This window comes from Schistocerca gregaria, chromosome 5 (assembly GCF_023897955.1).
Source record: "Schistocerca gregaria isolate iqSchGreg1 chromosome 5, iqSchGreg1.2, whole genome shotgun sequence".
NCBI classification, from domain to species: Eukaryota; Metazoa; Arthropoda; class Insecta; order Orthoptera; family Acrididae; genus Schistocerca; species Schistocerca gregaria.
The window spans coordinates 381,378,538-381,401,908 of NC_064924.1; the positions used below are offsets into that span (position 1 = coordinate 381,378,538).

Sequence of the window (23,371 nt, forward strand, 5' to 3'; positions counted from 1 at the left end):
TTCGTCATGATACTCCCTATTGCCGGCCGATGTGGCCGTGCGGTTCTAGGCGCTTCAGTCTGGAACCGAGTGACCGCTACGGTCGCAGATTCGAATCCTGCCTCGGGCATGGATGTGTGTGATGTCCTTAGGTTAGTTAGGTTTAAGTAATTCTAAGTTCTATGGGATTGATGACCACAGATGTTAAGTCCCATAGTGCTCTGAGCCATTTGAACCATTTGAACGCCGTATTAGTCCAGGATTATTTGTTACGAAGAGGTCAAGTATGCTTTCGCAACAATTTACGATTCGAGTGCGCTCATGAACGAATTGTTCAAAATAATTTTCTGAGAAAGCATTCAGTACAATTTCTGATGACTTTTTATGCCTGCCGCCAGCTTTAAACGTATAATTTTTCAAACATTTCGAGGGTAGATTGAAGTCACCACTGACTTTAATTGTATGAGTGGAGTACCTATTTGAAATGAGACTCAAGTTTTCTTTGAGCTGTTCAGCGACTATATCTTCTGAGTTAGGAGGAGGGGGGGTCGGTAAAATGATGCAATTAATAGTATAGTCCGATTCTCAAGTATAGCCTCTACCAATAATATTTCGCAGGCACTATCTACTTCAATTTCACTACAAGGTAAACTACTTCTGACAGCAATAAATACTCCACCACCAGCTGCATTGAATCTATCCTTTCTGAACACTGTTGGGTCGTTTGAAAAAATTTCAGCTGAACTTATTTCCGTACCTGTAACCATTTGAGATTCAGTGCTTTCTATTAGGGCTTGGAGGTGTGGTTCTTTCCCAATACAGTTACGACAATTTACAACTAGGATACCGATCGTTTCTACAACTACCTTACTGTGTTTTACCAGCCCCCTTTTAGACGGACGCCCTTTCTGTGGTTTTCTGAGACCCTCTAACCTAAAAAAAAAAATCTCCCAGTCTATTCCTCACAGCCGCCGCTACCCGTGTATCCGCTTTCTGTGTGTAGTGGACTCCTGACCTATTAAGTGGAACCCAGAAACCTACCACTCGATGGGGCAAGTCAAGGAATCTGCAGCCTACAAGGTCATAGAACCTCCTGAGCCTCTGATGCAGACCCTCCACTCGGCTATGCACCAAAGGACTACAGTCGGTTCTGTCGATGATACTGCAGATGGTGAACTCCGCCTTAATCTCGCAAGCAAGACTGGCAGTCTTTACCATTTGTGCTAGTCGCTAGAAACCAGAGAGAATCTCCTGCCATCCAAAGCGACATCCGTCATTGGTACCGACATAGGCCACCACCTTCAGTTGACTGCACCTTGTACTCTTCATGGCATCTGGAAGCACCCTTTCCACATCCGGAATGACTCCCCCGGTATGCATATGGAGTGCACACTGGCTTCCTTCCCCTCCTTGACAGCCATGTTCCTAAGGGGTTCTATTACGTGCCTAGCGTTGGAGCTACCAACCATCAATAATCCCAGCCTCTGTGATTGCCCAGATCTTGCAGGCTGGGAGGTTTCCTCTGAAACAGGACAGGCGACTGCATCTGGCTGAGCGACAGTGATAAAGGGCATAGCTGCCTCATATCCTAATGAGAGTGGTAAACTCTCTGGGAACGCCTAGACCTTGTGGGCTGAGAAGCTTCTTCTGGAACAGGATGGACGACTGCATCGGGCTTAGAGACTTCCTGAGCCACAGATAATGCCCAAAACCTGTTTGCCAAACGAACTGGGGAGGCCCTACGATTCGCCCCTCAGAAAGTCTTTCGCTGCCTGCCAGACTTTTGAATGATCTCCCACTCGACAATGGGTGATGGGTCAACCTCAATCCAGGCAGTACCTGGGGAAATCACAGCAGTGGATCGAACGGGGGACATGTGGGACATGCTCGATGTCCCTTGCATCTCCGAGTCCGATCCTCCGCAGTGATGCCACTTGGCAGCAGCCTCAAGTTGTGTGATAGAAGCCAACACTGCCTGGAGCTGTGAGCGAAGGGTCAACAACTCAGTTCACATCTGTACACAGCAATCACAGCTCCTCTCCATTACTGAAGCCCCCTCCTGTTTGAAGCTTGTAAAAATATGTAATAAACGAAAGGTGCACATGTCTTAGCAGCAGGAACTCGCGGTGCTCTCTCTCACTGACGCTCTAAATGACACATAGTGCTGTTGTTTCAGAACTTCTCACGACTTTACTACAGTTTTCTTTTTGGTTTCCTCTGAAGATGGGTACCTTAAATCTTCTTTCTAAATGGATCTCTGTTCATAATTCCATTTATTTCAATCTTCATCTCTTTCAGATCACTTCTAATTTCCTGCAGTCACTTGCACTATGGAGATTTTTCTCTGGTTGACGTCTTTAAAAACTCTCTTGCATATCCTACTCCCATTTGCTTGAACCAGATGGCTGTAAAACATCATTCTAAGTTTTCTCATCAGTACATTTATTTCTTCAGTTTTTCTGTACAGATCTTTGTTACTCCTCTTCCAGTATTCATTTTTCTGTTGTGTTGACCCCATAGTTCTTTACGGTTTTCTGCTCTTACTGCTCCATATTTTCTATGTCTCCCACCTTTTTTTGAAATCCATGCATTCGTCTTCATATAAGTATTCAGGTTTTTGACTGTAAAACAGTACCGTAATTGTGCTTTAGAGGCAATATATCTCTTATTGTTCACATCTTAAGTTGAGTGAAAAACCGTTTCCACCTTTTTGCCTGTGTTTCTTAGCTTCCCAGTCACGGCCTTTCTTCTTTATTAGTTCGCCAAGCTATTCATACTGTTTTTGATCCATTGTGCTTTGCAGAATGATGAAATCGCCCAGGGAACGCCACGAAAATGTTCTTGAAACAATAACGCACCGTCCTGTTTGCAGGGTGTATGCTTTCAGACGTTTCAGAACGATGGAACATAAAACCTTCATTTATGTAAAAAGACCACCTGTCGCCGTTCAGTGGACGTCCAATTGCGGTACTGACGCGCAGATTCCAGCCTTCGTCGCCGATGAACAGCAGTCAGCATGGATGCATGAACCAAGCTCCTGTTGTGGAGGCCCATATACAGCAACATTCGCTTGACAGTTGTTGGGGAGACACTGTTGCTAGGCCCTTGGTTCATCATAGGCGGTCAGTTGCTCAACAGTTGCATGTCTGTTCCCCTGCACGCATCGTCGCAGCCCTAGTTCACCCTTGTTATCTGTGTCTCATGGTTTACCACAGTTGCCTCGGCGCCAGTTTTGGATAACGCCATTTTGCTAAGCACGGTACACTTTAACCACGGAGGCAAGCGAACAGTCTACAGTCTTAGCTGTTTCGGAAATGCTTCCACTCTTGGCCTGAAGGCTTAAGATCGTCAGCTTTTGGTCACCAGATAATCCACTCCGTTTCCGCATTACAAAAATTACCGCACTATTTTCCGCGTCTCCCGACACACTTTACACCCCCTCCAGTGCTTGTGCTGCCACATGCTGTCATTAAGTGGCTGTCGCATATTGACGCTGAACATAGGTGGTGGTCAAATTAACGTGACTGGGCCGTTTATTTCAGACACACATACACCGAAGTGACAATAGCCATGGGATAGCGATATGCACAAATACGTGGTAAAGGGCAGTGCATAGGCCGAACTGTCATTTCTACTCAGAAGATTAATTTGAAAAGGTTTCCGACGTGATAACAGGCGCACGACGGGAATTAACGGAGTGGTACGCGATATGTTAGTTGGACATGGATATTTCATTTCGGAAATCGTTAGGGAATTCAATATTCCAATACACAGTGTCAACGGTGTGCCAAGAATACCAAATTTCAGGCATTACCTCTCTCAACAGACAACACACCAGCCGATGTCTTCATTTAACGACTGTGGGCAGCGGCGTCTGCGTAGAGTTGCCAATGCTAAAATACGAGCAACACTACGTGAAATATTCACAGAAATCAATGTGGGACGTACGACGAACGTATCCCTTAGGACAGTGCGGCGAAATTTGGCGTTAATGGGGTATGGCAGTAGACAACCGACGCGAGTGCCTTTGCTAACAGTATCGCCTGCAGCGCCTCTGTTCCTCTCTGGGCTTGTGACCATATCGGTTGGAATCTAGACAGCAGGAAAACCGTGGCCTGGTCAGATGAATCCTGTTTCAGATGGTAAGAGCAGATAGGGCTAGAGTGTGCTGCAAACCCACCGAAGCCATGGACTCAGATCATCAACAGATACCCTGGAAGCTGCGTAGTCGTGTGGGATGTGTTTACATGGAATGGACTGAGTCCTCTGGTCCAACTGAACCGATCATTGACTGGAAATGGTTATTTTCGCCTACTTGGACTCCATTAACATCCATTTATGGGTTTAATGTTTCGAAACAATGATAGAATTTTTACGGATCACAACGCGGCATGTCATTGGGCCACTATTGTTCGCATCTGGTTCAAAGAGCGTTGTGTACAGTTCAAGTGAATGATCTGTCCACCCAGATCGCGAAACACGAATCCCATGGAACATTTATTGGACATAATCGAGAGATCCATTTGCGCACAAAATCCTGCACCAGCAGCACTTTCGCAAGTATGCTTGGCTACAGAGGCAACACGGCACAATATTCCTTGAGGTGACTTCCAATGACTTGTTGAGTCGATGCTAAGTCCAGTTACCGCACTACACTAGGACAATGTTAGGTGGTATCCCGTGACTTTTGCCACCTCGGTGTGTATTTCAGATGGATTTAACATATTTCACACATATTCGTACAGTATTTAATCAGTCTCTTTTGCGAGTTTAGCTGTACAATTCCATTAGTCCATCTCAATAACTGAATGGTCAGTGCACCTGACTGCCATGCGAAGGATTCACATTCGATTCCTGGTACTGCCAGAGATTTTTCCTTGGTGGAGAAATTGGAACTGGGTGCACTCGACCTCGTGATACGTCTTGAAGAGCTACTTCAATGAGTATTAGTGGCTCCAGGTAACGAAAAGTGACAGTGTCTAGGAGAGGAGTGTGCTGACCCCAGGCAGTTCCATACCGCAACCAATGACGCCATTGGTGAAAGATGAGTCGGCGTCCAGTCAGTACCAATGGGCCCACAAGGGTCTGTGGGGGTATTTAGCGTGTTTAGAGAGAGTTTTATAATCCTGCCAATAATGTCACCATGCAGATGTACAGAGGACGTTAAAATGTTTCTGTGATATTGAGCCATGTGGCATGATGTTTGGCCCCAAAACCCATTGACTTATTGGCTTGTTACTGTGTTTATCCTCATGATGTGTTTGGTGCACTACGCAACACAAATTATAGACATATTGTGTTTCGTACTTCAAGAGTTTTCCTAGTCAGCTAATTACAGGAAAGATATACTGGTACCAACAAGTCGTTTTCGGACGTTTTACAAGTCAGTCCTTGTCATCGTCATCTCTGTCCTTACCGGTAGTAGGAGTCTCTTACTGCTACAGCATTTTTTTTTTAATAATGAGTCATGTATATACCGAAATATCTTCTCTTATGTTCGATAGTGTCCATGAAAAGATGATCTGAGAATGCGAAGAATAACTTAGAAAGTGTAGAGTAAATAACCAGGTGCAATCAAATATACAGGGCAGCTAAGACGGAGCACCCCACACATATCCAGAGTGAATCAATATGTCGAGCTGCGCTTTTCACCAAGTAATAACGAACAACATGGCGAATTTCCTGACTTTCGCAACTACACTGATGAGACAAAACATTATAGCCACTTGCTTAATAGCTTGTTTGTCCGTCTTTGGAACGAAATGCATTACTGATTCTGCGTATCAGGGATCCGACAATTTGGTGGAAGGTTTGTGGAGGTTTGTGGAGGTATGTGGCATTAGACGTCTACGCACAAGTCATGTAATTCGCGAAAATAACGGGCCACTGATTTTCGTATGCGGTGATGGCCCCCGACAGCGACCCATATGGCTTCTATAGGATTAACATCAGGCGAATTTTATCGCGGAGACACCAACGTCAATTCATTATAATGCTCTTCAAACCACTGAAGCACGATTCTCGCTCCGAAAGATGACATCGCCGTTGGAGAAGACTTCACGGATGAAGGGATACAGGTGGTTCGCACCTGTCAGCGTGTCTACGATTACCGCCACCGATCCCAAGCAAGTGCAAGAGTGTATTTTCCTTAGCAAAATACTGCTCCCACCAGCCTGCGTCCGTGGCGCGCTTCACGTTTCGAGCCCCCGTTCTCCTCGATCGCGACGTTTGTGGAGACGACCATCGACCAAATGTAGCAAAAATGTGATTCACCTGAAGAGCCGACATGTTTCGGTTGATCGAGGTGCCACAGATCACAGTGTATCCTATTTTACAGAGCAAAGAAACCTCTGAACCCCACATCCTGAGGAGACTCGTCGACTTCCAATTATTTAACGCCTAGTCATAGTCTCATTGTCCTTCTGCCGATCTCCGTAGATGCTGACGACAGAAACTCGTGAATATTTTAACAGTATCGTCGGTTTCGAGATACTCGTTTACACGCTCCGCGTAATAATAATCTATCCTTTATCAGAGTCGCTTCTCTCAACGGATTTCCCTAGTTGCAGGCCATATCTTCTTTAGGATGGTCCCCCGTTCGTGTCTGCTCCGCTTACACACTTTTGTTAGCCGGCCGTGGTGGCTGAGCGGTTCTAGGCGCTACGGTCGCAGGTTCGAATCCTGCCTCGGGCATGGATGTGTGTGATGTCCTTAGGTTAGTTAGGTTTAAGTAGTTCTAAGTTCTCGGCGACTGATGACCTCAGAAGTTAAGTCGCATAGTGCTCAGAGCCATGTGAACCATTTGAACACACTTTTGTTACCGCGTCACACGGCCGCAACGCCACCAGGCGGCATCGAACGTCGCGGTGGGCAGCGGTCAGAATGTTGTGGCTGATAGATGCAGTTTTTATCGTTTATAGTCACCAAATAAATGCATAAGCTTTGTTTTCTTCTAATGGAACTTCAACGACATAACATGTATGAGACTTGATCATATGGTATTAAGATAAATGCGCCGTATACCACTGTCCCGCCGTTAGGAGAAGACGCTCCACAAACGTCTGTCGTATTATACCAAAATGTAAGTTGACACGTAACTCAGCTATGATTCTTGTGTTTACCTGGCCTCTTGAAGTCCATCAGTTTGTCTTCTGCTGTTTTAGCAACCAGATTACTTGCTCTAAGGCCGCTGGGACATGCACAATGTCCACTACAGTCGAAAAAGTGAATGTCGTTTATGGCGAATGTCGCTAGTCTACTTCAACAGCGATGCAATCATATGCTGAGGAATATGCAGATGGTGCCAAGGATTCACGATCTGTCTTTGCAAACATTATAAAAATTCTAGAAACTGGAAGAATGAAGAATAAAATTCGCCAAGAACACAGAAGGACTGTGCGTCTAGTCCCGGCGGAGGTTAGAGAGTCCTCACTCGGGCATGTGTGTGTGTGTGTGTGTGTGTGTGTGTGTGTGTGTGTGTGTGAGTGAGTCCTTAGGATAGTTTAGGTTAAGTAGTGCGTAAGCTTAGGGACTGATGACCTTAGCAGTTAAGTCCCATAAGATTTCACATACATTGGATTGGACAAAGAAGAGCAAATGACGAAAGTAATGAAACTAACATTTTAGCACCAATAACACATCTACATCTACATCTACGTGATTACTCTGCTATTCACAATAAAGTGCCTGGAAGAGGCTTCAATGAACCAGTTTCAAGCTGTCTCTCTGCCGTTCCACTCTCGAACGCCACGCGGGAGAAACGAGCACTTAAATTTTTCTGTACGAGCCCTGATTTCTCTTATTTTATCGTGATCATGTTTTCGCAATCGGAGGAGGAAACTGGTGATTGAAATTTCATGAGAAGATCCCGTCGCAACAAAAAAACGCCTTTGTTTTAATGATTGCCACTCCACTTCACGTATCACGACTGTGACACTATCTCCCTTATTTCGCGATAATACAAAACGAGCTGCCCTTCTTTGTATTTTTTCGATGTCATCCGTCAGTCCCACCTGATGCGAATCCCACACCGCACAGCAATACTCCAGAACAGGGCGGACAAGCGTAATATAAGCAGTGTCTTTGGTAGACCTGTTGCACCTTCTAAGTGTTCTGCCAATGAATAGCAGTCTTTGGTTTGCTCTACCCACAATATTATCTATGTGATCGTTCCAGTTTAGGTTATTTGTAACTGTAATCCCTATGTATTTAGTTGAATTTACAGCCTTCAGATTTGTGTGACCTGTCGCATAATGGAAATTTAGCGGATTTCTTTTAGTACTCATGTGAATAACTTCATGCTTTTCCTTATTCAGGGTCAATTGCCATTTTTAGCACCATAAACGTATCTTATCTAAATCATTTTGCAATTCGTTTTGGTCATCTGACGACTTTACAAGACGGTAAATGACAGCATCATCTGCAAACAATCTAAGACGGCTATTCAGATTGTCTGCTATGTCGTTAACATAGATCAGGAACAATAGAAGGTCTATAACACTTTCTTGGGGAACGCCGGATATTACTTCTGTTTTACTCGATGACTTTCCGTCTGTTACTACGAATTGTGACCTTGCTGAAAGGAAATCATTAATCCAGTCGCACAACTGAGATGATGTTCCATACTCACACAACTTGGTTAGAAGACGCTTGTGAGGAACGGTGTCGAAAACCTTCTGGAAATCTAAAAATATGGAATCAATTTGACATCACCTGTCGATAGCACTCATTACTTCATGAGTACAAAGAGCTAGTTGTGTTTCACAAGAACGATATTTTCTGAATCCGTGCTGACTATGTGTCAATATATCGTTTTCTTCGAGGTACTTCATAATGTTCGAATACAGCATATGTTCAAAAAACTTAACTTTAGATTTTGTGATATTTAGTGTTATTATTATTATTTTTAATTTAATCAATTTCCTAACAGGTCTATTATAACTCCAGATTGGTATCATCCAATATGATAGAGTAGGTCGAGGAAACAATGGAGCCATTTTCTGAAGGACGGAGGCGGAGGGATACAACTCTGTCAGGACGCCTCTTGAGAAGGACGAGGCCCCCTATGTCCAGAAATACCGCAATCTATCCCGAAATACCGCAATCTATCCCGAAATACCGCAATCTATTTCTCCTTACAGTATGACCGTTGGGTTGCTGAGGATGGTCTCCACTAGTAGAGGCCTTTGAACACACAATTAAACGTTCAGAAATATAAAACAGAAAAGAATGTGAACGTGGCTAAGGTCCAATGGCTGTATAATCCGAGATTATGACGGACAAGGAGAGAATGAAGCTCAGGGTCGGCGAGAGGGGTCGTCTGTGTTAGGTCTACACTGACTGCTGTCCCTAGCCTTTCGCCTGCAGATGGAGCGAATACTGTAGCCTGTGCCGGCCGCGGTGGTCTCGCGGTTCTAGGCGCGCAGTCCGGAACCGTGCGCCTGCTACGGTCGCAGGTTCGAATCCTGCCTCGGGCATGGATGTGTGTGATGTCCTTAGGTTAGTTAGGTTTAAGTAGTTCTAAGTTCTAGGGGACTGATGACCACAGCAGTTGAGTCCCATAGTGCTCAGAGCCATTTGAACCATTTTGAACTGTAGCCTGTCACAGTTACGGACTTGACTGCTAACAGATGAGATGATACTTCGTGTGTTTTGTAGGGAGCACGTTGTGCTCATGCGGGAGCGATCTAGATGCTTCTAAAACAATAAACTGGTAGCCAAGATCGCACGAATTCTTTTTATGATATCATGGAATAAAAAGAATTCCTGCGATCTTGGCTACCAGTTTATTGTTTTACTTCGTGTGTTCGTTTTCTGCACTGCGCATGCCTTAGGTAATGTCTTCATGGCCGAGAGCCTGCGACCAAGAGCCCTGAATTGCCTTCACAAGTGGGTGCACTACAGACAAGTTTCTATTTTCTGACGTAATTCTCAACCAAATCCGCATAACAGCAGCCCCCTATGAGAAATTGGCACTTCTGTTCACGGTGGCGTGAGCTCCGATTTCGGTAATCTTTGTACCTGTATCTGACAGCCCACATTTCAGTGTGATTGTCTCTACTTGGGTACCAAACTTAAAATTTAAGGAGCGCAAGGATAGTGTAACTTTAAATTTAGAGAAGATCTATTTTATAATAGTGAATAAATGCGTGTTCGCAAAAGCAGTATAGGTACGTACTACGTGCCTTACTTTGCACTTAAACCCAGTATTGAATTACGTGATACCACTGGTGTGATACTCCAAGATGGGGGCCACTTTGCACTTAAACGACCTGGAACGTATGTGTCACAAGCTACACTCCCTTTTATCAGTAACGTCTCATCCCTTATATATGACATATCATGACGCCACAAGCCGCGATATTTTTTCAATGACGGCATACTGGTGGGAAATGCAGAAAATACTAATCAAACATGCAAACAGTTTGTATATTACATGTTCAATTTAAATGATTTGTATTATTTTTTTAAAGAAACACCTAACCGTCATCTGAACTGTGTAAAATGTTACACTCTGTCTTCAGTCCACAAGTGGTCCATCGGCACCATCCGACCGTCGTGTCATTCTCAGCTGAGGATGCAGATAGGAGGTGCGTGTGGTCAACACATCGCTCTCCTGGTAGTTATGATGGTTTTCTGTGACCGGAGCCGCTTCTCTTCGGTCGAGTAGCTCCTCAATTGGCATCACGAGGCTGAGTGAACCCAAAAAAATGGCAACAACGCATGGCGACCAGATGGTCACCCATCCAAGTGCCAGCCACGCCCGACACCACTTAACGTCGGTGATCTTACGGAAACTGGTGTATCCACTGCGGCAAAGCCGTTGTGTATGTGGAAAAAAACAGTATCCAGATTCAAATAAAAATATTGCCAATACTAGAGTATTCTAATTACTGAAAAACGAATAACCTTAATTCTAGGAATGAATATTGACTCTCAGCTGAAGTGGTGCGAACACACAAAGGTACTTGCAAACAGAATGTCATCAGCATGTTATGCCCTTAGAATTCTATCATCTGTGTGTAACATGCAGTGTCTTTTAGTTACATATTATTCATATGTACACTCAATTCTTAGCTATGGCATTCTTTTTTGGGGAACAAATCCACAAAATATGAACACAATTTTCAAACTCCAGAAAAGAGCCATAAGAATAATAACCAGAAATAGTAGTCGAGCTTATTGTAAAGATCTGTTCAAAACACTGGGAATTTTAACTGCTCCATGTGAACACATTTACCAGTCAGTTGTACACATCAAAAGTAACATTGGCAATCACTGCACAAACAGCTCTGTCCATGACCATGCAACAAGAGATAGACTCAACTTACATTTACCAAGAAAAAATAAACATAAAACTCAAAACAGCATTTTCTACCAAGGAATAAAACTGTACAATAAATTACCAAAAGAGATTAAAGAAATTTCAAAAATACACTTATTTAAGAAGGCAGCTAAAAAGTACCTGTTATGCAATACATTTTATACATTGAAGGATTACTTAGATAAAGCAGAGTAGGGGTTTGATAAAAAAATGTTATACAAACAAATAATAATAATAATGATGATTATAAAACATCCAATATTCCACATAACACCTTCACTTTATTATTTTTCTTCTTTTTTCCTTTCTAGAGACACTCTCCCCTCAAGCTATGCATAGCACAATACTAACACCTCTTCCTCTTTCTGAGCTCAACATCTCACTCATTATGAAGGGATGCTGACTCAGTTTTTCAGGATAGCAAATGGGAACTTGCAGTACAGAAAATGGCCCAAGGATCACCTGTGTGTGTGTGTGTGTGTGTGTGTGTGTGTGTGTGTGTGTGTGTGTGTGTGTGTGTGTGTGTGTGTGTGTGTGTGTGTGTGTGTGTGTGTAGTGAGTGAAGTGTTATGAAACAATGTGTGTATAGTGTGTGCAGTGACTGATAGTGAAATATGAGTGAATAGTGTGGCATTACATTATTTAATGAGTTATTTGTAAATAAATTATTGTATACCAGGAGTAAAATCTAATGATTGTCTCTAACTAGAAGTCTGTAAATATATGTGTATACGAATTAGCTTATTGTAAATTGATCTAAGCTTGTAAATACTTTGACATGTCCTATATCCTTGTAAAAAGAGATCTACGGATGAATAAAACTACTACTACTACTACTAAATTGCATAAAACTGGCGCCATGTTAAAAAAAATATTGCCAGTACTACAGTATTTTCAAAGACTGTTTAAGCTTGACGTAAGTTGTGCAGATCGGTGTTATTCATATCTCTCTCCCTCTCTCTCCCTCTCTTTTTCACACACACACACATCTGAGAAACATATTATGCATTTGAGTGTACTTGGAAGGCTGAAGAGAAAGAGAGATAGAGAGAGATAGAGAGAGACAGAGAGAGAGATACTTCTGTGCAAGACCTTCGCTGCAGCGAAAACGTCTCATCAGGTCAGTACTGGTATGTCTGACTTCAGGGTCAAGATGTAGGCGGTCCATGAGAAGACATGCTTCTCACTAAATAGACTGCTGCATCGATGTGAGAGGGAAGCCAACAGCTTTATAGTGTCGAAAAATGGAGTCCTTTGATGACATTACCTTTTCATTATGATATAAAAATATCCACTGCGCCAAAATTTTATACTCTTTCAAACAATGGTTCACGAGCCATTAGCAATTCGTCAATGTTCCAAATGAAACTGAGGTCCAATACACACTCTAGGACAATAAAAAAAATGCGTATCGCGAAGGAATTATCCGAATGGGACGGAAATCGGTAGATGTGATGCACATCTACAAGCAGACAAATGGCTAAAACTTCAGAAAGATTGGATTATTTATTCAAGGGAAAGAGCTTCACAAATTGGGCAAGTCAGTAATGCTTTGGTCCACCTCTGGCCCTCATGCAAGCAGTCATTCGGCGTGACACTGATTGACAGATTTGTTGTGCGTCCTCCTGAGGGATATCGTGCCAAATTCTGCTCAATCGATGAGTTAGAACGTCAAAATCCCGTGTTAGTTGGAGGGCCCTGCTATTATGCTTCAAACGACCTCAGATGGGTAAAGATCTGAAGACCTTGGTGGCCACGGTGTGGTTTGGAAAGCACGAAGACAAGCAGTAGAAACTCTCTCCGTGTGCGGGCAAACATTATCTTGCTGAAGTACAAGCCCAAGATAGCTTGCCATGTAGGACAACAAAACACGCCCTAGAATACCATCGACGTACCAAAGGGGTGCTGTTATGAAAAGGAATGGCATCCTTGTTAACGTGCCGTATGACGAGGTCGTCGAATCTCTTTCCACCTGGGAACTTTTGGAGCACAACAGGCTGCGCCCTCCAACTATCTCCGGCATTTTGACGACCTAACGCGCCAATTATATTTGACGCTATATCTCTCAGGAGGACACGTAACAAGCCTATCAGTCAACGCCAAGTCGAAAAACAGCTTGAATAAGGTCTAGAGATGGACCAACACGTTACTGACTTGGTAAATTTCTGAAGCTCTTTCTCTTGCATAAATCATTCAGTTTTTCTGAAATTTTAATCATTTGTCAGTCTGTACATGTACCGGGTGATTAAGAAGTCAGTATAAATTTGAAAACTTAATAAACCACGGAATAATGTCGATAGAGAGGTAAAAATTGACACACATGCTTGTAATGACACGGGGTTTTATTAGAACCAAAAAAAGACAAACGTTCAAAAAATGTCCGACAAATGGCGCTTCATTTGATCAGAATAGCAATAATTAGCATAAGAAAGTAAGACAAAGCAAAGATGATGTTCTTTACAGGAAATGCTCAATACGCCCACCCACCATAATTCTTCAACAATAGCTGTAGTCGAGGAATAATGTTGTGAACAGCACTGTAAAGCATGTTCGGAGTTATGTTGAGGCATTGGCGTCGGATGTTGTCTTTCAGCATCCCTAGAGATGTCGGTCGATCACGATACACTTGCGACTTCAGGTAACCCCAAAGCCAATAATCGCAAGGACTGAGGTCTGGGGACCTGGGAGGCCAAGCATGACGAAAGTGGCGGCCGAGCAGACGATCATCACCAAACGACGCGCGCAAGAGATCTTCCACGCGTCTAGCAATATGGGGTGGTTTTTATTTTTTTGTTCTAATAAAACCCCATGTCATTCCAAGCATGTGTGTCAATTTTTACCTCTCTATCTACATTATTCCGTGGTTTATTAAGTTTTCAAATTTATACTGACTTCTTAATCACCCAGTACATCACATCTGCCCATTTCCGCCCCATTCGGATAATTCCTTCGTGGTGCGTCGATTTTATTTTAGAGTGTACCTTTAAAGTTATTAACACCACATTGGGTATGGCGATATTATTCTTGGGCGTTGTGACGAAGTGTGTTGAGTTTTGTGTCGATAAGCTTTCGCTTTGATTTACGTCGAGTCGAGACTTTATTTAATTTTTATAGATGTTGTTTTTTGGTATTAGCTGTTTTAATAACACCACCGGATTGCAATTTCAGTCTTTTCTTATGAACTTCGCTTAAAACTTGAAAATTACAAGCATTTTCACTCCATGCTCATTTACATACTTCGAGGAACGCATTGAAAGTCATATCAGTGTCAACATGATCACTGAGCACATGCCTCAGATTATGCTCGTCTGGTCTGAAAAGAATAATAACGTAGCAAAAAGCTGCCTGCACCATCATTACGTTCATTTTACGTTTTTCTTTTTATATTGCCTGATCACATATTTTTCTTTGAAAATCATTCGCAACTATGAAAGAAAGGCTATTGCTTGTCATGCTGCCATTGTAGCTGTAGAAACACCATCACTAGCAGCCGTTCCAAAACAACAAATGGTCGCTCTATTTTGTATTTGCTCCACTGCACAGATCAGTTATCTACCATAGTTCTGATACAACTTTAGCTTCTTCACTCATGTAATTCTCGCAGAGTAGCGAAATTTGAATGAAACTTTGTTGCCATTATGTATTATTCCTGTGAAAATGTACTGACGAACGTTAAGTTAACGTCTAACTTATTGTGTTGCAGGGAACGAGCTTGCTTTGCTGATCCTGAAGATGGCGATAGCTGCAATTCTTTCAGAGGTGGAACTTCGAGTATGTTACCGAACCAAGATGCCACTCAGGATTGATCCTACACGCAAGATCATGACACCGAAGGGTGGAGCATGGCTTAACGTTCTTCCCCGCGACTGAGTTTGTGCCTTAACAACGAGGCTACAACAAAGATAGAAATGACAGAGCATAAAGCCATGTCACTCCACCAAATGTGTTAAAAGTCAAATGTTCTACGTAACTTGTCCACGCTTAATTGCATTCAATTTCTACGGTTTAATCATAAATATTTTTATATGTGTTTTGTGATTTAGTTTTAATTGTTTTTTTTTCCTCTTCTCTTTGTCTATGGTAAGCAATAATCACTTTCGAAGAAGTTTTGGTGATACTACTATGTACCTCTACACTTACTCATAAAGTGCAATTTTTCAATACATATTTTTGATTACTTCATGATAGAAGCTACATACAAAGTTCATTTTTTTAAAAAAAAGGAGGCTGTCTTTGGTTATGATATCGGTTTGCGAATTTATGGATTATTTAACACCGAGGAAAACAGTATGAAAGATAATTATTTGTAACATACTGACAGTGTGACTGTTGCGTATGAAATAATATATTACAGTGGTTACTGTGAATAGCTTTCATCTGTAATGGTATCTTCATGTTGTTTGGCCGGGAATTAAGCGAAAATATTGACCTTATTACCCAGTTTTACTTATAAGGAAGGCACTAATCGTAGCAGCTCCATCTGTAGAGTGCAACAAGATGATACAATCTTCGATGGATTATAAACGGTGTCTTGAGGAACATAGCGAGAGTAGAGACTCGTGCCTAGATACGTCGTCCATGACAATACAGGCATCGTAATGAAGTTTCAGATATTAGTCGTGATCCTCAGTTTGGTTCTCAAGACGTTTCCTACTACCCCATAAAGCTGGTCAGTTCTGTTCGGTTATAATCCGCAGAAGGTGTATCATGACACAATTTCTTGTATCGTAACAGTCACATTTGGCATACGTTCAGACTATACCTCAGAGAAGAATGATTAGCCTTTTTCCAAAGCTGTTTCACAGAGGAAGACGGCACTTTAGTTCCTTCTCTAGATTGTCGCACAGATGACAAAATGGTAGATATCGAAATAGATGTCAGAGGGATAGAAAAACAATTAAAATCGCTCAAAAGAGGAAAGGCCGCTGGACCTGATGGGATACCAGTTCGATTTTACACAGAGTACACGAAGGAACTTGCCCCCCTTCTTGCAGCGGTGTACCGTAGGTCTCTAGAAGAGCGTAGCGTTCCAAAGGATTGGAAAAGGGCACAGGTCATCCCCGTTTTCAAGAAGGGACGTCGAACAGATTTGCAGAACTATAGACTTAGATCTCTAACGTCGATCAGTTGTAGAATTTTGGAGCACGTTTTATGTTCGAGTATAATGACTTTTCTGGAGACTAGATGTCTACTCTGTAGGAATCAGCATGGGTTTCGAAAAAAACGATCTTGTGAAACCAGCTCGCGCTATTCGTCCACGAGACTCAGAGGGCCGTAGTCACGGGTTCCCAGGTAGGTGCCGTGTTTCTTGACTTCCGCAAGGCGATCGATACAGTTCCCCACAGTTGTTTAATGGACAAAGTAAGAGCATATGGACTATCAGACCAATTGTGTGATTGGGTTGAAGAGTTCTTAGATAACAGAAAGCAGCATATCATTCTCAATGGAGAGAAGTCTTCCGAAGTAAGAGTGATTACAAGTGTGGCGGAGGGAAGTGTCGTAGGGCCGTTCCTATTCACATTACATCTTACATAAATGACCTTGTGGCTAACATCGGAAGTTCACTGAGGCTTTTTGCGGATAATGCTGTAGTATATCGAGAGGCTGTAACAATGGAAAATTGTACTGTAATGTAGGTGGATCTGCAACGAATTGACGCATGGTGCAGGCAATGGCAATTGAATCTCAATGCAGACAAGTGTAATGTACTGTGAATACTTGGAAAGAAAGACCCTTTATCATTTAGCTACAGTATAGCAGGTCAGCAATTGGAAGCAGTTAATTCCATAAATTATCTGGGTGTAGACATTAGGAGTGATTTAAAATGGAATAATCAAATAAAGTCGATAGTCGGTAAAGCAGATGCCAGACTAAGATTCTTTGGAAGAATCCTAAGAAAGTGCAATACGAAAACAAAAGGAGTAGATTACAGTACACTTGTTTGCCCACTGCTTGAATACTGCTCACCGGTGTGGGATCCGTACCAGATAGGGCTGATAGATGAGATAGGATCCAACGGAGAGCAGCACGCTTCGTTACAGGATCATTTTGTAATCGCGAAAGCGTTACGGAGATGGTAGATAAACTTCAGTGGAAGACTCTGCAAGAGAGACGCTCAGTAGTTCGGTACGGGCTTTTGTTGAAGTTTCGAGAACATACCTTCACCGAGGAGTCAAGCAGTATATTGCTACCTACTACGTATATCTCGCGAAGAGACCATGAGGATAAAATCAGAGAGATTAGAGCCCACACAGAGGATTACCGTCAATCTTTCTTTCCATGAACAATGCGATATTGGAATAGAAAAGAGAACCGATAGAGGTACTCAAAGTACCCTCGCCACACACCGTCAGGTGGCTTGAAGAGTATGGATGTAGATATTAAAGGCACGTTACTGCCGCATACTTCTTAATTAAAAGTGATACCCAGTCGCATCCTTTGCACTACTGACACATATTACTCAGGGTCGTTTTTCTTTTTTTTTTTTTTTTTTTTGCCCACAGGAAACTGTCGTTTCTGTAAGCCAAGGACCAACGAATTTCATAAAGCAAATTATGTATGACACTGTTTCTACTAAGTCTTAAATAAGGGCAAGTGTCAATAAAGAACGTATTTATTTATTTGTTTACTTAAAAAACAATATTGGAAAGATTTAAACCATAAGCTACCCTCAAAGTAAAATCCCTTGATCTTAAGTGTGTAAGACTGTAGATAAATGTGATTTATCAACTCAGATTCTAAGAAATATACAATGAGATGACAAACGTCATGGCATTGAGATATCCACTTATACAGGTGGCGGTTGCGTCGCGTACCGAAGTATAAAATGGCATTTCTTTGGCGGAGCTGTCATTTCTACTCCTGTGATTCATGTCAAAAAGTTTCAGACGTGATTATGACCGCACGATGGGAATTAACAGACTCTGAACGCGGATCGGTAGTTGGAGCTGGAAATATGGGACAATCCATTCCGAAAATCGTTAGGGGTTCAATATTGCGAGACCCTCAGTGTCAAGACTGTGCCGGGAATACCACTTTCAGACATTTACCTCTCACCACGGAAAACTTAACAAGCGCAAGGAGCGTCGTTTGCGTAGAGTTGTCAGTGCTAACACACAGGCAACACTGCGTGAAATAGCTGCGGAAACCAATGTGGGACGTACGACGAACTTAACCGTTAGGACACTGCGGCGAAATTTGGTGTTAAGAGGCTATGTCAGAGGACGATCGACGTGAGGACATTTGCTAACAGTACGACCCCCAGCACTAAGACCTTGCCTAGTACGGACGATGCGGGAGACCCACACTGCCGTACCAGGCAAGGTGGTTTGCCATTGCCTTCCTATGTGAAAGGAAGAGGGAATATATAGACGCTACCTGACAAAAAAGTGATGCACAAGAAGATATGTTCCGATGTCAACGTAACACGCTATCGGCAGGTATGTAAATGATTTAAAGTTGAAATTCGCCATGAGACGAAGATCAACCATGAGAGTGCATTAATGTTCCTGCTACGGTATGTAAGAGGTAATAACAGTGTCAGGTGCTGGGTGACCACTGTGAACGACACAGAAATGCTGCTTACACGTACGAGACGGCGTTATAAGCACCTGACAGCAACTGAAAGGAGCCACAATGTTGGTCTCCGTTTGGCCAGCAAGTTGAATCGCGCGGTGTTGCGAGGTATTAAAACGGCGTGACCCTTTCACATAAACTCACACAAAAATAATCACGTGAGGTTATTGGTTGGGTTGGGTTGTTTGGGGGAAGAGACCCAACAGCGAGGTCATTGGTCTCATCGGATTAGGGAAGGACGGGAAAGGAAGTCGGCCGTGCCCTTTCAAAGGAACCATCCCGGCATTTACCTGGAACGATTTAGGGAAATCACGGAAAACCTAAATCAGTATGGCCGGACGCGGGATTGAACCGTCGTCCTCCCGAATGCGAGTCCAGTGTGCTAACCACTGCGCCACCTCGCTCGGTCACGCGTGGGGTTAGGTCGAGAGAGTGTGGCGCCGTGACACGAATTTCTGGCCATCAACCCCACCACAACGATCCATAAGTTTATCAATTTCCTGTTAAGGAATTCGCGAACCCCATGATGGGAGTGGACTGGCCGTTGGTAGATGAATTCCACACTGTCGGTCTCCAGTTATGGATGAGCCAATTTCTCAAAATGTTCAGATACATGTGTCTCGTAACGGTATTTTTGCAGAGGCAAAAGGGACTGTTAACTACACAGAATACATTAAGTTCTGGTGAATCTCGAATGTGCTGCGCGATAGTATGGGCATTATATGAATCTCAGATTCGCACATTGTCCCTGTTCACTCACAAAAATTGTTGTATAGTCATTGAAGATGAGTTTTTCACAAAACCCGTCCATAGGCTGTTGCTACTTTGCCGAAAATTCAAAGCGTCTGATTTTGTCATTGGGAGTTAGAGCTTGTAGCAACTGCAGGCGGCAAGGCTTGAGCTTCACTCCTTTCCTTACGATCCTCCGAACGGTTGGTTGCGGTATGTCAGCTCTCTGCTTGATCTGTTCATCGACCTTGGTGGGTTTCGTGTGAAACTTGCCCTCACGCGGTCAACCGTTTCTTCATTCACAACAGGGCGACCCGCTGATTTCCCATTACAGAGGTATCCCGAAGCTTTAAACTGTGCGCACCATCGCCGAATGGAGCTGTCAGTTTTGCTGAACTTCGTTCTTAAGTGTCGTTGCAGTGTTGCGGGAGTGTGACGTGAATGCATTTCAAGCTCAACATATGCTTCCTTGGCGCCTGTCGCTTTTTTTTTTTTTTTTTTTTTTTTTTTTTTTGCCTAACCGCTTACTGCTACGCTCTCGTGGCAGAAATCTGAAGTGCGAGGCAACAATGCAAACCTTTTTGAGCTTTTCAATATGAGTGTTGCGTTTTGTAACAATATGGCAATCTAGCTACAGTGAATTTATGAAATCGCTTCATTCATTTATAAACCTTGCATGATTTGATATATTGAAACATTTAACAGATGTCTTAGAACAACAGAACACAATTATCACAGCCCTTCAAGAGTTACGTAATACTGACCAGGACTCGAAAGAATCAGGAGGATATCGACTTTATAAGGGACAACCAGGAGAAAGGGCAATAGAAAATGTTCCCCAAGTCGGTGTGCGTTTTTTGGTATATAATAGAATACTGAATTCCATTGAGGATTTTTCATCCAATTCCTCAATAATGGCATTGTTAACAATTAAGGTGGAAAACAAAAGGTACTCACTGATAAATATTAATGTTCTAACTAATATTAAAAATAGAACTGACAAGGATGGAATGAAAAAATTCAGGGATGAACTTGATCAACTAGTAAGGCCCATACCAGATACTGACATTAAAACTCTGTTTGGGGACTGTAATGCGTAGATAGGACGAGAGAAGAAATTTCGAGGTGTGTTGGGGCGATGGCCAGAGCATAAAGTTACAAACAACGGGGAACAGTTGAGTTTTGTACTACAAATGGGTTGGTTTTGAAGACAACAAAGTTTAAGAGAAGACCACATAAGTTAATGAAATGGAAATGCCCTAACGTCAAGCTAGGAGAGCTCCATATAGATCATGTGGCCATGAGTCAGAAAGTCCATAAGAAAATCTATAAAGTTAAAGTGCTGTGTGGTATCGACGTTGATTCAAACCGCTACATTTCCAAAATTAAAATCAAACTGACAACTAAAAGAAAAAGCAAACCTCAAAAGTCAAATACAAAGAGAACATATGACCCCATCTATATTATTAATAAACAGATATATTACGAGGGATCAAAAATATCTTTAAGTGACAATCTAGAAGCCACAAAGATAAAACCTGTCGGCTGATGGGTGAAGCAGCAGAGTGATATCCTTTCACGGTGGGCAGAACATTTTGAAGACCTTCTTAATCCCAACCATCAGACGACTGATATTCCGTACATAGGATCACTTGAAGGCCTGCCAGTCGATGAACAACTTGCTGTACCCCTTCATTCATTGAATTCATTTCAGCATTGGCTAAGCTGAAAAATAACAAATCGGCATGATTGGACAACTTACCATCAGAACTTTATAAATGTGGTAAACCAAACGTTATGAACCGACTGTTTGTTCTAATTTAAAAGCTTTAGGAGTGCGAAATAACTCCACAAGATCGGAAAGATGCCTGCATTTGCAAGATTTACAAAGGCAAAAGTAACATTTCTGAGTGCAATTCTCGCTGGGGAATCTTTCTTCTCTCAGCAGCAGGGAAAGTCCTGGCTCACATACTCAACAACCGGCTAACGCACATTGCAGAAAAAGTGCTACAGATACCCATTAAGGCTTTTGCCCAACAGAGGCATAGTGGATGCCATATTTGCTGTAAACAAATGCAAGAGAAAAGGTTATAGTAACATCAGCCTCTGTTCATGTGCTTTGTAGACCCGGAAAAAGCATTTGACGGAGTCCCACGGGAAGCTCTCTGGATTATACTGAAGAAAACTGGTTGCCCTGACGAAAATATTAATTTGATTAGACAGTTTCTTGACAACATGATGGTAAAAATACGCCATGAAAACGAGCTTTCAAACCAGTTTCCCGTGACATGCGGTGTAAAACGAGACTGTGTACTGGCTCCCACACTCTTCTCACTTTATTTCGCAGCTATTTTGAGAGACGCGACCAAAGCCTACAGTGGTCAAATGGGTCTTGACTCGAGAACAGACAAAAGTATCTTCAACATCTCTCAGCTCAGAACAAAAATTGCGTAAATAAAATATCTATCTTAGAAATTCTTTATGCAGACGATGTATGCATGGTGGCTAATTCTCTTGAATCTCTCCAAACATACACGAACCTGCTAAATGCCTCCTGCAGAAGATTTGGTTTAGTCATAAGCAAGACGCAAGTCCTTCAACAACCACTTAGGGGCTCCAATACAGACAACAAACATTTGGAAAACGTGTCACACTTTAAATATCTAGGTATCAAAATTATAAGTGACAACAGCTTGACAACAGAATTTGCAGCTCGTATAGCCAATGCAGCATCAGTTTTCGGCAAACTGAATCACCGAGTATGGAAATCACATGACTTCAGACTGAAAACTAAAATTGCGGTCTACAAAGCAATAATATTACCAACTTTACTCTACACCTCAGAAACCTGGTGCTGTTATAAAGCTGACATTAGGACGCTAGGCACCTTTGATATTTGCTGTCTGAGATCAATTCTCCGCATAAAATGGGAATACCGTGTTCCAAACACGGAGATTTTGCGTCGCGTGAAACTACCTGGCATTGCAGCTCTCTTAATGAAACACCAACTGAGATGGAGTGGCCATATCATACGCATGGATGGCAGTAGACTTCCCAAAGCGGTGTTCTACTCAGAGCTCTCATGTGGAAAGTGGCGGCAAGGTGACCAACACCTGCGATATAAAGACACCATCAAACGCCATATCACAGTCTATGGCATTCCGAGCAAACGTTGGGAGGAGCTTGCATTGCACTGATGAGAGTGGCGCTCAGCTGTACACAAGAGTGTGGAACAATTCGAGCATATCCACCTAAAGAACCTGGACGATAAACAAAAGTTCTGCAAATCTAAGCACAAGCCTAATTACATCTGTACGCATAACTCCACTGGGCAACCGCATCTTCAAAGCAAAGCTCGGTTTTGCAAGCCACATCCGAGTCCTCCACAATGCAAACTAAACGACTGATAGAGTCATTGTCGCCGGACATGGCGAGGAGGACATGATAATATATACAAAAAATGATTTAAAAGATATGCATTATGAGGCAATGAGATTGACTTATGCTTTTAAGAACTTTTGTTTAAACAACAGCCAACATACCATTCAACAAATAACGGAAATCTTAAGTCATATCTTTAACCAAATAAAGGTAAAATAAGCGACATTAATTTCTGAACAGTTAGAAATTTGCACATAAAGGTTGGTCAGAAGCTGCAATCGAAATGGTCCACAAGAAGTAGGAGCATCAATAAAATGCTGCACAAGAAGAAAGACCTGTTTAACAGGAAACTACTATATATGCAGCTCTGAATATCTAACAGAA

At 42.6% G+C, this 23,371-nt stretch overlaps 1 protein-coding gene across 2 annotated transcripts in view; it reads left to right on the plus strand.

The window, feature by feature from the left end:
• LOC126272317 (cytochrome P450 6k1-like) overlaps window positions 1-15,465 on the plus strand; it is a 127,837-nt gene extending 112,372 nt beyond the window's left edge. For both annotated transcript variants that reach the window (XM_049975100.1, XM_049975101.1), the window contains one exon: window positions 15,006-15,465. In XM_049975100.1, the coding sequence (XP_049831057.1) occupies window positions 15,006-15,172 (167 nt within the window). In that variant the 3' untranslated portion in view covers window positions 15,173-15,465. The remainder of the gene's footprint in view (window positions 1-15,005) is intronic.
• Window positions 15,466-23,371: the final 7,906 nt, after the last annotated feature.